Here is a 12,738-nt window from a genome sequence, read left to right as displayed (position 1 = left end):
CCGAGCCCATTCCCTCTTTAAGTAAAAAGGTTTTGTAATAGAGGTCCCCAACCTGCAGGATGGAATGTGCCAGTAGATCTTAAAGCCTTAATGGATGTTCTCCAAGCTAGTTGGCCTTTCTGAAACACACCCTCTCTCCCCGGTTCCCTGAAATTTCCCTAAGGTAGGGGAGGGCACCTGCCAGTGGCAATCTGTCCTCCGAGGCTTCTAGGAAATGGACACTCGGTGGCCTCGACCTCTTATGCAAAAGAATCCTGCCTTCCAAAACCCTGCCTAAGGGCTCATAATGCACTCAAGTGAAGACACGTCTTTCCTTTCATGGTTGGTTTCTTTAGGGTGACTCTGAAATGTGTTTAGAAAGGCCAGGGTGTTAGCAGAGAGGCAGCGGTGGGAGCAGGTTTTAGCAGCTGGGTAGGTGACGCAGCAGGTGAAGGGGTGGGTGGAGTGAGTCCGTGTTTCCATGGAGCTGCCCGCTCCAGATTGCCAGGCTAGACATAACAAATACTCCTGCCCCTTTCCTGCAGGTGGGGCCTGGGAGAAGGCAGGAGCAAGGGACAGAGGTGGGAAGGGGAAGGAGAGAGAGAGAGAGCAAACCGGGGCCAGAATGTAGAACAGGGAAGACCCAGCGGACATGCAGCGATGAAGCCCTGCTCTCTGCACGGAGCGGGGCAGGGAGTCTCAGCCCTGACTGAAGGCCCTGGACCTGGCTGGCAAAAGGTGAAGGAGCAATTTCTAACCAAGGCTGCTCCCCCAAGCTTCTGATTCATCCATCTGGCTGCCCACCGCCATCACCTGCCCTGCCAGGTACCTCAAGGGGCCAAAATCCAAGCTCGAACCTCTCTTTTTCCCTGTACAAACGCCTGCCTTCCCGGCTCTCTGTCTTCTCATTCGTGTTCGGCACTTAGCACAGGGCCCGGCACATCATAGGTGTTGAATAAATGGTAAACAACATCATAAGTGTTGAAAAAAAAATGCAACACAGGACTGGTTAAGGCTTTGGTTAACCTCACGCAACGTTCATCATCCATTTGGGCCTTTCCTCGGCCAGAGAAAGAAAGACCCAGAGCAGCCACCTACAGAGAGAAATTCTATAAGGACATGTCTCCTTCTCTGTATGGCTATGCTAGAGGAATTGGTGAATCCATTTTTCCAATTTTTCTCCTGGATACAGACATAATTCTCGCGGGCCCCTCACTGTTGTGACCTCTCCCGTTGCGGAGCGCAGGCTCCGGACGCGCAGGCCCAGTGGCCACGGCTCACGGGCCCAGCCGCTCCGCGGCATGTGGGATCCTCCCGGACCGGGGTACGAACCCGTGTCGCCTGCATCGGCAGGCGGACTCTCAACCACTGCGCCACCAGGGAAGCCCTCAGCTTCCTCTTTAATGATGATTCTTCATGGGGGCTGCTGGAGGCATATCAGACTCCTCTGTGTTGTTTTGTCTCTTTTAAATGGTCCCGGTCCCCTGGCTTGATTTTCATAATCTCTGCCCCAACTTGGGAGTTACTGTCACAGAGAGTCACTCTTATTGATGAAAATGCCTCACACCCTTGAGACCTGAAGGAGACAATGGTTGAGAACCTTTGCTCTTCCAATATTTGTTCTTTGAAAATCTCTAAGTTGGAGTGGTTAGTAGATAAACAAGATTGACAGAAAGAATAAAAGCAAAGAAGAGAGTTGACCTCTACTCTAGTTCATCTGGTTTATTCAGCTCTGACTCTGTGTCCAGGCCAGTGCTGGACACTGGCGTTTGAGGGCAGGTTAGCGACATAGCCCTGCTCCCTCGATGCTTCTAAGCAGACCTACAGACTCGAAGCATCATCTGAGAGAGATGCTGCTCGAGTCCTAAACAGTTGTGTTCTACTGCCTAAGGCCACGCTCAGAGTGAGGAACCGGAACTTCATTTGTTTTTAGTTTTCATAAATTGACTTCCCACTAGGGTCTATAGATCACTGTGGTCTAGAACTTAGTTTCAAGAACACTCCCTCCCTCCTCTGACCCCTCACCCTCAAATGCACTGATCAGGTCCCATGAGCAAAGCTCCAGAACCACGGTCCCACAGCCAACTGCTCCTCTAGAAAAGCCCCAGTTTCCTGAACGAGAAGTACGTTTTCTTCATTTCAAGGTGATTACATTCAACAAAGTACAAAGAGCCAGGGCAGCTGAGTTAAAAACAATTGGTTTTGCAGTAATTAGAAAAACACAAGGACATGATGACTGTGGACCACTATGAAAAGGGACACTGAAGGATAACGGCTCCAGTTCCTGGTTAATTCCTCAGCTTGAATATTTTGAGATTCACAACTAATTATGCAGAGATGATGAATTTTAAAAACGCTGCCACTCTGTCTTGCCGAGGCCAAGGACTTTGGCTATTAATAGAGCAATCAGATTTTGCTATATTGTAGAGAATTCACGCAAAGTTGCATCTATTTTAAAGCGTTCATCTGGCACATGGCTTAAAGATGACAAATCGTTGTAATATGCCAAATCAGCATTGGGTTAAACTAAATCCAAACTCGTTATAATCATTCTGAGTTCCCCTGGAGAAATCTTTAGTTTCAAATGGACACTAGCGGTAAGAGTTCTCTTTAGTCCTTCCTGGATCTTCTCTCTTATTTAGATCATTTTAAAGATGGGCTTTATATTGACAAGCCCATCCCAACTTGAGGGGAATAGATACATGCAATAAAACACAAGGGATGTGTCTCCTGGCATTAAACTTTCCTGCATGACAAATGGAAAGTACTGACCATGACAGACAGGCTGCTCGGAGACCCTTACTGGAGCCAGGTTCTCAAATTTCTCTCTGTCACCATTTATTCCCCATCAGAAAAGCCACAGCCCTTTCAGCTATTCCGATTGGGTTTGCACTCTGCTGAAGTTTGGGGGTTTTTTTAGTGGGGAAAAGTGTCCCCACGTGTTACGCACAATAGCAAAACAAAACAGAAAACCCCACCAGCTTCTAAAAACCACGTGGTCAGAAGCTAACCGTCAGAAGGAAGCCGCTGTGTCCTCAGACAGGCTTGAAAAGGGAGGCTGCGATGTGACCTGCATTTAATTAATTATTAAAGCTGCATAGTGTGAGGCCCTTAAGAAAGCAAATGTCACGATGGACAGAATGAGTTTACCCTCCGATCAAAAGAGCCGTGTGCCGTGGTGAGGCCGTCGCTCAGTTAAACTGGACCGCGGGATACAGAGGAGATGCGGATTAAGTCTGGGGACCCGAATGAGACATTTTGGAGGGAAGAGATGCCCCCGTAGAGTCTGTCACTCTGTGATGGACGTTCTCCCCTCCCCCCCCACCATTACCACAGCTCCCCCAGTGCTATCACCTCAAGTTCCAACACAGCCCCAGACATTTAAACAGGATCTTGCAAAGTAGAATTTCAAAGCACAGAACAAATCCTTGCTTGTTGTGGACTAGGTAGGGAGAGCAAATAACACAGAGTGCTGCGCAAAATAGCAATCTTTGGCTGCCAGGACTGAAAGAAAGCTGGGCAGCGAATCTAAATAAACAAGCAATGAATCGGATGCCATTTCATTTGTGAAAATGCGTGCATCTCCTCAGTCTCATGCAGGGGACGCAGAAGGACCTGCTAGACCTCCAAGGCCCCTGCCACCCTGCAGCCCCAGAAGCGCGTCTGAAAATGACTTGTGTAGCGCTTACCCATAATCTGAGGGATACCTCCAGTGTTCACTCTAGGTCATCTAGCCCAGTGGCTCTCAAACGGGCTGACTGTGCTCCCCACGGGACGCTCGATGATGTCCGGACACGTTACAGGCTGTCACAATTCACAGGTGGTAGGGGGGGCTGCTGTCTGGTACGTAGAGCCCATGGACGCTGCTAAACCTCCTATAACGCACAGGGCGGCCCCAATAACAAAGCCTTATCCTGCACAGGATGTCAGCAGGGCTGAGAAGCAGCCGGGACGAGATTAACCTCCGCGTATCGGAAATGTTTGTTGGGAGGGACGAGCTGTCAAATATTTGTGCCAAACTATGACAGCAGCCACATCCCCCTGCCTGCCCAGCGGGTGCATCAGGCCTGGCCCAGCTACCTGATTGGGGGTTAAGATGCACGTCCTCCGAGAGGCTTTGGAAGGGATGTCCGTGCTTCTGTCTGGGCCTCTCACAATGGCCTGTGGCGTCCGGTCCGGTGCCTCTGTCTGAGTGTCAGGGACAGGGCGACCGTCTGAAGTACTAACACAGACCGCAGATTGTTTGAGGCTGCTACCCATTAAGCCTCTTATTAGTGTTTCATTTCTGTCTCTCTTAGAGAACGCGTGCCAGAGGAGGCGGGACTCCTTTACAGACTTGCAAGTTACCCGAGGACAGTTAATCCTCACGCTGCTTTAGCGAAGCAGGTAAACTGCAGTTAGATGTTAAAAGAAGAAAAAACATCGTCGGCAGGTGTTTGGGGTCCCTGGGGGACCTCAGCGTTTCCTACTTGCCTGAAAAGCACATTGTGACATTTGCAAAGGGCCCCTTGCCAGGACCCTTCCACAGAATGGTTCAGACTAAGAAGAGTAACATAAATCTCAGGAATAGAAAGCCTAGGTCAGTAGAAGGAGCTCTGTTGAAGAAATAGGGTCAGTGGGGAAAAGAAGGAGCTCGGTATTCAGGGGAAATCTTTCTAGAGGTAATTATTAATGTTTGCAAAAAGAGAATGGGATGTGCAAAGCTTTGAGGTGTGGGGAGAAAGGAGGCATGGATTCTAACTATTTAGCATATTTTGTTCTCAGACTTGAAGAAAAAAGACAGAGACCATTTCTAATATTCCCCCATCCCAACCACCCCTCCTTAACCAGCCAGAAACCTACAAATATATCCGTACTGTACAACCAAGGATCAGTATTTTGAGGGAAGACCTAAAGCTATGCTGGCATCGTTCACTGCACCACAGCGCCCACGAAATCTCTGAGACATGCACAAGGGCTCAGATACCCATCCTGGAGCATGCATGTGCCTTCTTGGACCGTAACTTACTGAGTGATCTTGAGCAAACATCTGTCTTGCCCTCATTCAGCCAATCCCGAGCTGGATGTCTTCCGGATAGCCCCCACCCCCGCCACCAGGCCTGATGTTCTATCGCTGTAAACAAAGCCTACAGTGACTCGGACATCAAGCTTCAGCTTTCAGGATCCAGCAGTCCCTGCTGTTTGGAGAGCTCCTCAGAGTTTTCCTCAGGTCTCGTTTTGCACAGCTTGATTTTATTGTTTGGATTGCAGAAGCCTCTCCCCTACCTCTGTGCCGCGCGCCTCACATAGGTTAACCATCTTTGCTGGTTTCGTGCTCATCCTTCGAGTCTTTCTTTGTGCAAACCAAGCAGATGCAAATAAATACTTTGTATATAAAGTAAAGCAAACTGTACATTCTGTGCTGCCTCTTGTTTTGTTTTGTCTTCCTCCGATTCACAACATATCCTGGAGATCGCTCCGTGTCAGTACGGAAAAGTCTTCCTCCTCCTTTCTCACAGCTATGTACTAGGTACATAGTTAATGGAACTAGTCCTCTATGGAATGGGTTCCCAGAATTAGACTTCTGAGTCACAGTAAACGCATCGTCAGAGGAGTTGGGCCGTTTTCACATCCACCTGCCGTGATTGACGTGCCTGGTCCCCCCAAAGCCTCACCAACAGATTCAAGGTCAACCTGTTGTGCTCCGCCAATCTTACATAGAAGAAATATATTTCCAGTGTGGTTTGGATTCGATTTCTCTTATGAAGTGTAAGGCTGAGAGCTTCTGCTTAAATCTACTTAAATGTCGTTGTATTTCTGAATCTGTGAATCATCCGGGAGTGACCTTTGCCCAGTTTTTGACTGGGCTGTTAGTCGTTCCCAACACCATTTCTAAGAGCTTCGTAACATTTAGGGAGATGATTCCTTCATTTGTGATACAAACTGTCCCTGTCATTCCCAGTTGTTCATTTGCTTGGAACATCACTTAGGGTGTTCTTCGCAGTATAGAAGATTTTATTTTCATAGGGCCAAGCTCATCATTCTTTTGAGAAAGCCTTTGCTCGCTCCAAATTTATTAATTTTTAAAAAAACTCATGTCTTTTTTTCCTGGTACCCAGACAGTGTGTATTTTTGTCCTCACATACAGATCCAACTTTTTAAAACAATTTGACTCTCCAGTTGTTCCATGTCCGTTTTCTATTAAAGAGATACTCTAGCAAGGAGAAGATCAGTCAGTTTCCTTTATGACCAGCTGTGAAGCAGACAGTCTGGTAACTGAGGGAAAATGGAAAGATACCCGTTTCTTCCATTACAGTGATCCACCTGGCCAGCCTGGCCCTTTCATCCCCACGTTCTGGAGTTTGCTGTATCAGTCACTTCACCATCGGGCCTAATTAATGAGAAAAGGATCCTATGACCCATATCCAGGTGAAGGAATATCCTTTGTTTCTAAGGACCTTGGGGCGATTCATAGAGTGTGCTGTCCTATTATTGACTGATTCTTGGAGGACTCATATTACAGGCCTGAAGATGTACAAGGAAGGAAAGTTAAGTGTGCAAGAGGAGGCTCCTAGGCCATTTGGGCAGAGTGAAACCTCTCCTTCAGCCATGCTTATGGGTAGACTCAGTTAGTGCTGACCGGGGACTCACCACGAATCATCACTAAGTCCTGGGGGCAATAGAGAGGAAGCGTGAGGCACGGTCCTGCCCACACAGAGCTTACAGTCTACTTGTAGAGAGAATAAGTTAGAAATGTTAAAAGCCACTAACAATACCAGCAGCATAGGGTATTCCCTGGTGGTCCAGTGCTTAGGACTTGGCGCTTTCACTGCCAGGGCCTGGGTTCGATCCCTGGTCAGGGAACTAAGCTCCTACAAGCCAAAAGGCGAGGCCAAAAAAAAAAATACCAGCAGCATAGAAATAAGTTCCCAGAGTTTCCAAAAGTATGGTATAGACACCCCACCCGTGCCCATGCCTGCTTGTTGCTGTCACAGCTCCTACTCAGTGACCTTACATCATGGGCCATCATAGGGTCTTATCATCCCATGTCAGATGAAGACTTATTTTCCCCATTTCAAACGGAGTGGATCAACTCAAAGTCAGAACTCTAGATCTAGGCTTCTGTCCCTCTCCTGGGATTCCATAATCCCCTCCTCTCACCATGACCATCAAATTGCTGTTATCCCCATCTGCCTCCCCTGCTTGTTCCTTAACAGCAGGAACTGTGACCTCTTCCACTGAAGCTCTGGCACATGGCAAGGGCTTGCTGAATGTTTATCGATGGGCTGGGTGTATGAACGGTCTATGACTCTGAGATCGAAAGCCAGCAGGGTTCCCAGCAAAAGGCATGAAGTGGTGAGGCTATCTCCCTGGAGGGACTTTTGGGGTCAGTCTTGAAGAATCAAGTTTCACTTTGGCATAAAGGAGAAGAGAATTTCTGCTTGGAGCTAGTGAGGGAGTTGGGGAGTGAAAAAAGGGTCAGAAAAAGGCAGTGACCACCAGTCTTCCCCATAGGCAGTTAGCAGAACAGAGGTCATGTGGCTTTACAAGAGAAATTTATAACATAAAGGTGGTGCCAACTGGGAGTGGTTGTGATCTGTGTGTGCCAGTGAGTCTGAGAGGTGAGCAGAGGACCAGCACAGAACGCGGGTGATGAACAGCCTTGGATTTGCCGTTACTGTTCCCAGAATCTGCCTTTCAACTTGAATCTGTCCTGCAGCCTTCGCTGAAAAACAACAGAAAACTCGCCTCTCTCTCTCTCTCTCTCTCTCTCTCTCTCTCTCTCTCTTTCTCTCTTTCTGCTTTTTCTCCCCATATCTAATAACCTAGAGCTTTTGTGTTAGAAGAGAACTTAGAAGTTATCTTGTCTATCACTGGAATGGAAGATGCATGAGGGCAGGGATTCGTCCCTATGTCATTTGTCATCATATATTCTTCACTCCTTTAACTTTCAAAGTGGAAATTTAGGATAGATTCCATTTGCCTCTGGGAAACCCAGTGCAGTCCTTCGGCCTCACTGTTCTCATTTTGCAGATCAAAGAAAGGTGCTTTGAACAGTCAAATTATGGAGGGAACAAGCCGTAGAAATCGGTGGCATTTTTTTCTAGAGACAGCTACACTATTTGTGTTTCAGCTCCTTGAGAGCTGAAATCACACCTTAATACCTGGGCTGAGTACAGTGTCTGGCAAAACTTTAGGGGCTTGCCAGATGTTCATCCAGCACTTTCAGATATAGGATCATACCACCTCTTATTCCTGACTTATAGCTCAGAAAAAAGGAAAAGGGTCCTAGCAGTAGCCTCTGATGGAGAAGTTTGGTTTTGCATCTAATTAGCTATGAGAGTCTCTGGGTCTTACCCAGAAAGAAGATTTTGAATTAGATCAGAGGATTACACATCTTTTTTAGTCATAACAAAAACTTTTTTTGCAAGCAAACTATTACAGAGACCCAATGCTTAAGACAGACAATACATGTAAATTTTTGTAATGTAAATATAAAAATTTACAAAGCGTCTGTAATGTAAAAGTGTTAACAAAAAAAAAGCAGGTTTGACGGGCATAGATGGTGCCCTGCTTCCCCAAGTCACTATAGTGGCAGCTGTAGTATTTCAGAGGAAACCCTACAAGGGTTTCTCAACCCTAGCCAGACCTTAGAGTCCTCCGATTGGGTTGCCATATTTAACAAACAAAACTACAGGATACCCAGTTAAATTAGAATTTCAGCTAAATAATGTTTTAGTATTTACCTAGACGTCCAACTTTATACGGTTTCCTATGTTTTATCTGGCAACTCTACTTAAGGAACTTTTAACCAACTAAATTCTAGACCAGTTAAAGCAAAATCTTTTGGGTTGGGTGTTCCCATTAGAATTTTTTAAGTCCCCCAAGAGATTCTAACATGCAGCCTGGGGGGAGTTCCACTGATCTCTGAAAAGCACAGTGTGAAAATTGAACTGGATGATCTGTAAACCACTTCCACCTCTAAAACTGTAATTCTAAGCAGATCGCAATTTGTGATTTCAGAATTTCTAAAATAGTTCTTATCGGGAGAAAGACTATTTCTTATCACCTGGCCGCAGCAGGGAGATGGGTTAGTATTACTAGATTATGTTTGGGAGAGCCGTGCTCTCCACTTACACTTTGTGCACTTATAACTGAGGTCTGTCGAACTGTCTGCCACATCCTACAGAGAGTGCAGAGTGGAGAAGGGGGCCACGCCGGCCGCTCGGCTGACCGAGAAGGCCCAGGTGCTCTTTCCAGCGTTGTCACCACCTGGCTCTGTGCTTCAGTTTCTTCCATATAACGGGGGTAATAACAGAAAGAAAATAGTTGCTATTTCTTGAACTCCTAAGATGTGGCACACAAGTCCTCCGTATAGCTCATTCTAATCTCCACAGCAATGGTTCTCGAAATTAATTTTTTTAGATTTATTTTATTGAAGTATAGTTGATTTACAACGTTGTGTTCATTTCTGCCACACAGCAGCGATTCAGATATACATATATATATATATATATATTCCTTTTTATATTTTTTCATTATAGTTTATCACAGGATATTGAATATAGTTCCCTGTCCTTTCATGTATCCTTTTGAAATACAGTTTTGTCCAGATATATGCCCAGGAGTGGGATTGCTGGATCCCATTTGTTACTTGTAGATTTTTTAATGATTGCCATTCTGACAATGTTGTCTTTCTGACTTGCATTTTTCTCGTAATTAGCAACGTTGAGCTTCCTTTCACGTGCCTGTTGGCCATCTGTATGTCTTCTTTGGAGAAACGTCTGTTGAGGTCTTCTGCCTGTTTTTTGACTGGGTTGTTTGTTTTTTTGTTGTCGAGTTGTGGTTCTCACAATTGGATGTGCATCAGAATCCCATGGAAGCTTGTTAAGACACACATTGCCAGGCCCCAAGCCCAAACCTTCTGGTTCCTTGGGTCTGGAGTGGGGCCTGAAAATTTGCATTTCTGACTAGTTCCCAGGTGCTGCCATTGCTTCTGGTCTGGTGATTACCTGTTGAGCAATACTACTTTCCAGATGCTCTGTATCATTCCCTATTGTAAATGTAATAAAACTGAGCCTTAGACAAGTTCAGTGACTTGTCCAAAGTCACACAGTCCGTATCCATACCCAGGTCTGCCAAGTGTGTCTGCCTTTTGTGCTCTGAAGAGTTAGTTTTAGAGAAAATTAAAGCAGGTTGTATAATTTTCAAGGGTGCTATTTTGGCTTTTAAATAGACAAGTATAAATTTCAGAAAAGATAAATAAGAAGACAAAACGAATGCAGTCTTTCTTAAGCCGGAAAAAATGAGCAGATGTCTGTATCTAACGAGAGTCTAAAATCTGTGAACTCCAGTAATGCATCAGATCAGCAGAGCAGCACTTCGATACTGCTGGATTATGGCTGGAAGCTATTTTGTCCTTTGGAATTGTACTATCAGTTCATAGAGACATGGTCTACATAACCCATTAGCGTATTCTTACCAGTGAAAGGCACAGAAGTAAAGAGTGAGCTCTTGCAATGTAGGGTTTGAAATACAGGCTAATAAAAGGCACAAAGTGACAATTTACTCATGAACGTTTGAAACCACTGTTCATATTTTCCACATTTTAACAAACAGGCAGAAAACTAAACCTACACAGCTATGATTAATCTATTTTAAAGAAGGAAAAGTGAAAGTTTGATGGGAGGAAAAACGTTTTCCCTAACAACTAATTTGAAAACCTAAAAGACTCTCCCTTTCTCCTCTTGGCTTGGAAGCAGCCATTTCTCTAGATTTCTTGAATTCTTTTACCTTCCCAAAGGGTTTCAACTTATATTTAAATGAAAAGTCATTTCCCAGTTTTCTACAGTCTGGAAAATAGATCAACTATGTCAAAATGAAAAATGTGACCGTATATACACTTAGCTTCCTTCAGGACATGGAAAAAAAAGATGGTACCAGAAGCTGACCTGCGGAAGCCTCTAGAAAGGTCAAAATGCTCAACAGAAAACAGTGATGCCATTTTTCTTTCTACTTTTGTTAGTGTTCCCCATGTTACTTTCATTTCTTGAGAAACCTACAACTTTTCAGGGCAAGAAATATGCTCTAATGTGACATCCCTCTCAGAGGATTCAGTATCCTAATAACAAAGAATGACAGAGATGACGTGGACAGTTTATCAGTTACAATTCTGCTGTTTAAATGCACAGAATATCCAAAGTATGTTGTAAACTCAAGTGGCATGTATCACAGTGCTTGGTCTGAACTGATCTCCGTGCATCCTGGGAGCACATCCTGACAGGCAACCCCAAAGACCAACTCCTCCAAGGTGACTGCTCTTTAAGGGATTGTTAGAAGCATGGGGACCTGAGACCATCAGCCACCCTGGGATCTCTCTTACCTTGTCCTCTTTTAATTACTCTAGATTACTCTAACAATTTGTAGATTGTTAATGTGATCATTTAAAAAGTTGCCAACTGTGAGTCCAGGAGAATTTCTCCTTCATTTTGATTTTCTCGTCTTCAAGTCTGAAAGCTTTTTAACTGTCTACCTCTATGGCCAGTGAATATAGATGATTAAGCTTTCTTGCCAATAAAAAGACTAGGAACACTGGAAGCAGAAAGCCCTTTCTGTCCCTACATAAACTCTTTAACTTTGCCGAACCTCAGTTTTCTCACCTCTATAACGGGCACAACAGAATCTACCTCCGTAAAGTTGTAGGCATTAAAGGAGATGATGTGTACACAACCTCTATCACAGAGCCTTGAACACAGGAAGTGTTCGGTGAGTGGTAGTATGATCCCTGTCTCCACATGGGCCAATTAGCTTTTAATACAAATAAGAGTATTAACTGTTCACAAGAACTGGAACATTCCAAAGCTAGCAAGCTTTTGTAGGTATAAGGTTCGGTCTATGGAGGACTAGACGCTATAGAAGGGACCAACCAGCAGAAATCTATTCTCACGACTGAAAAATAGAAGCTGTGAACCTGCAGTTCTGTGGGGTCATGATGGCTTCATTTTGACATACAAAGCCAATCTTTGCTACTTTAAATTAAATGTATGTACCATCATATGTGCTGCAAACTAAATTTTACTCAGAGTTGAATTTTTGAAACAAACTAGGATTTATTAGCATTGGGTTGGCTAAAATACTCACATGAAAAGATAACTGCTGGTGTAGGTGGTATTTGGAAACACATTTAATCTTCAATAGAAAAAACAATTCAACAAAACTTGGAAGAAGAGATCTCTGAAATGAGATACTTTTAAAGATCTTCAGAGTTAAATGGAAAATAATAGATAATCAGAGAAGAAGTAAAATTATAAGGTGTGTAAAAGGTTAAAAGAGTCAAATGGCAGAAATGCACATGTGTGTGGTATAGACAAGCTGATGTAACAGGAATGACCAAAGTATCATTGTATCCTGTTTCAAATAAAGGCACAATTTTATATTATTAGGCCCCCAGATTTCTACGGCATCCTTTTTTGGCTTCATTCCCACCTTATGCATCAAAGGTCATAGCAGGAAACCAATAGACTGAATACTGGCACACTTCCTCTTGAAAAAGGCAATTCCATTGAGAACATTGGGTCATGAGCCATCATTTATTTAGGGATTATGGAGCACAAGGTGGGTGCCATGGCCAGGAATGAAGCAAAGAATAAAAGGAAGTTCCAGGATCAAAAGGTCACTTCTCCCATAAGGCAAGGCAGGCTCTGACATTTCTATCCTCCCAGATTGATTTTCCCACCCCTGAACTAGGTGTCACTCTTGACAGACCTTCCAGGGCAGAGA

At 44.7% G+C, this 12,738-nt stretch overlaps 1 protein-coding gene across 1 annotated transcript in view; it reads left to right on the top strand.

Moving 5' to 3' along the window:
- NCKAP5 (NCK associated protein 5) overlaps positions 1-4,859 on the top strand; it is an 899,001-nt gene extending 894,142 nt beyond the window's left edge. Inside the window, exons 19-20 of the mRNA XM_024761906.1 lie at positions 4,278-4,365; positions 4,810-4,859. Coding sequence (XP_024617674.1) covers positions 4,278-4,357 — 80 coding nt within the window. The 3' untranslated portion in view covers positions 4,358-4,365; positions 4,810-4,859. The remainder of the gene's footprint in view (positions 1-4,277; positions 4,366-4,809) is intronic.
- Positions 4,860-12,738: the final 7,879 nt, after the last annotated feature.

The sequence above is a fragment of the Neophocaena asiaeorientalis genome, unplaced genomic scaffold (assembly GCF_003031525.2).
Source record: "Neophocaena asiaeorientalis asiaeorientalis breed wild unplaced genomic scaffold, Neophocaena_asiaeorientalis_V1.1 scaffold215, whole genome shotgun sequence".
Taxonomy (NCBI): Eukaryota; Metazoa; Chordata; class Mammalia; order Artiodactyla; family Phocoenidae; genus Neophocaena; species Neophocaena asiaeorientalis.
The sequence above is the reverse complement of the archived record's forward strand: the minus strand, read 5'-3'. Positions and strand labels throughout refer to the sequence as shown.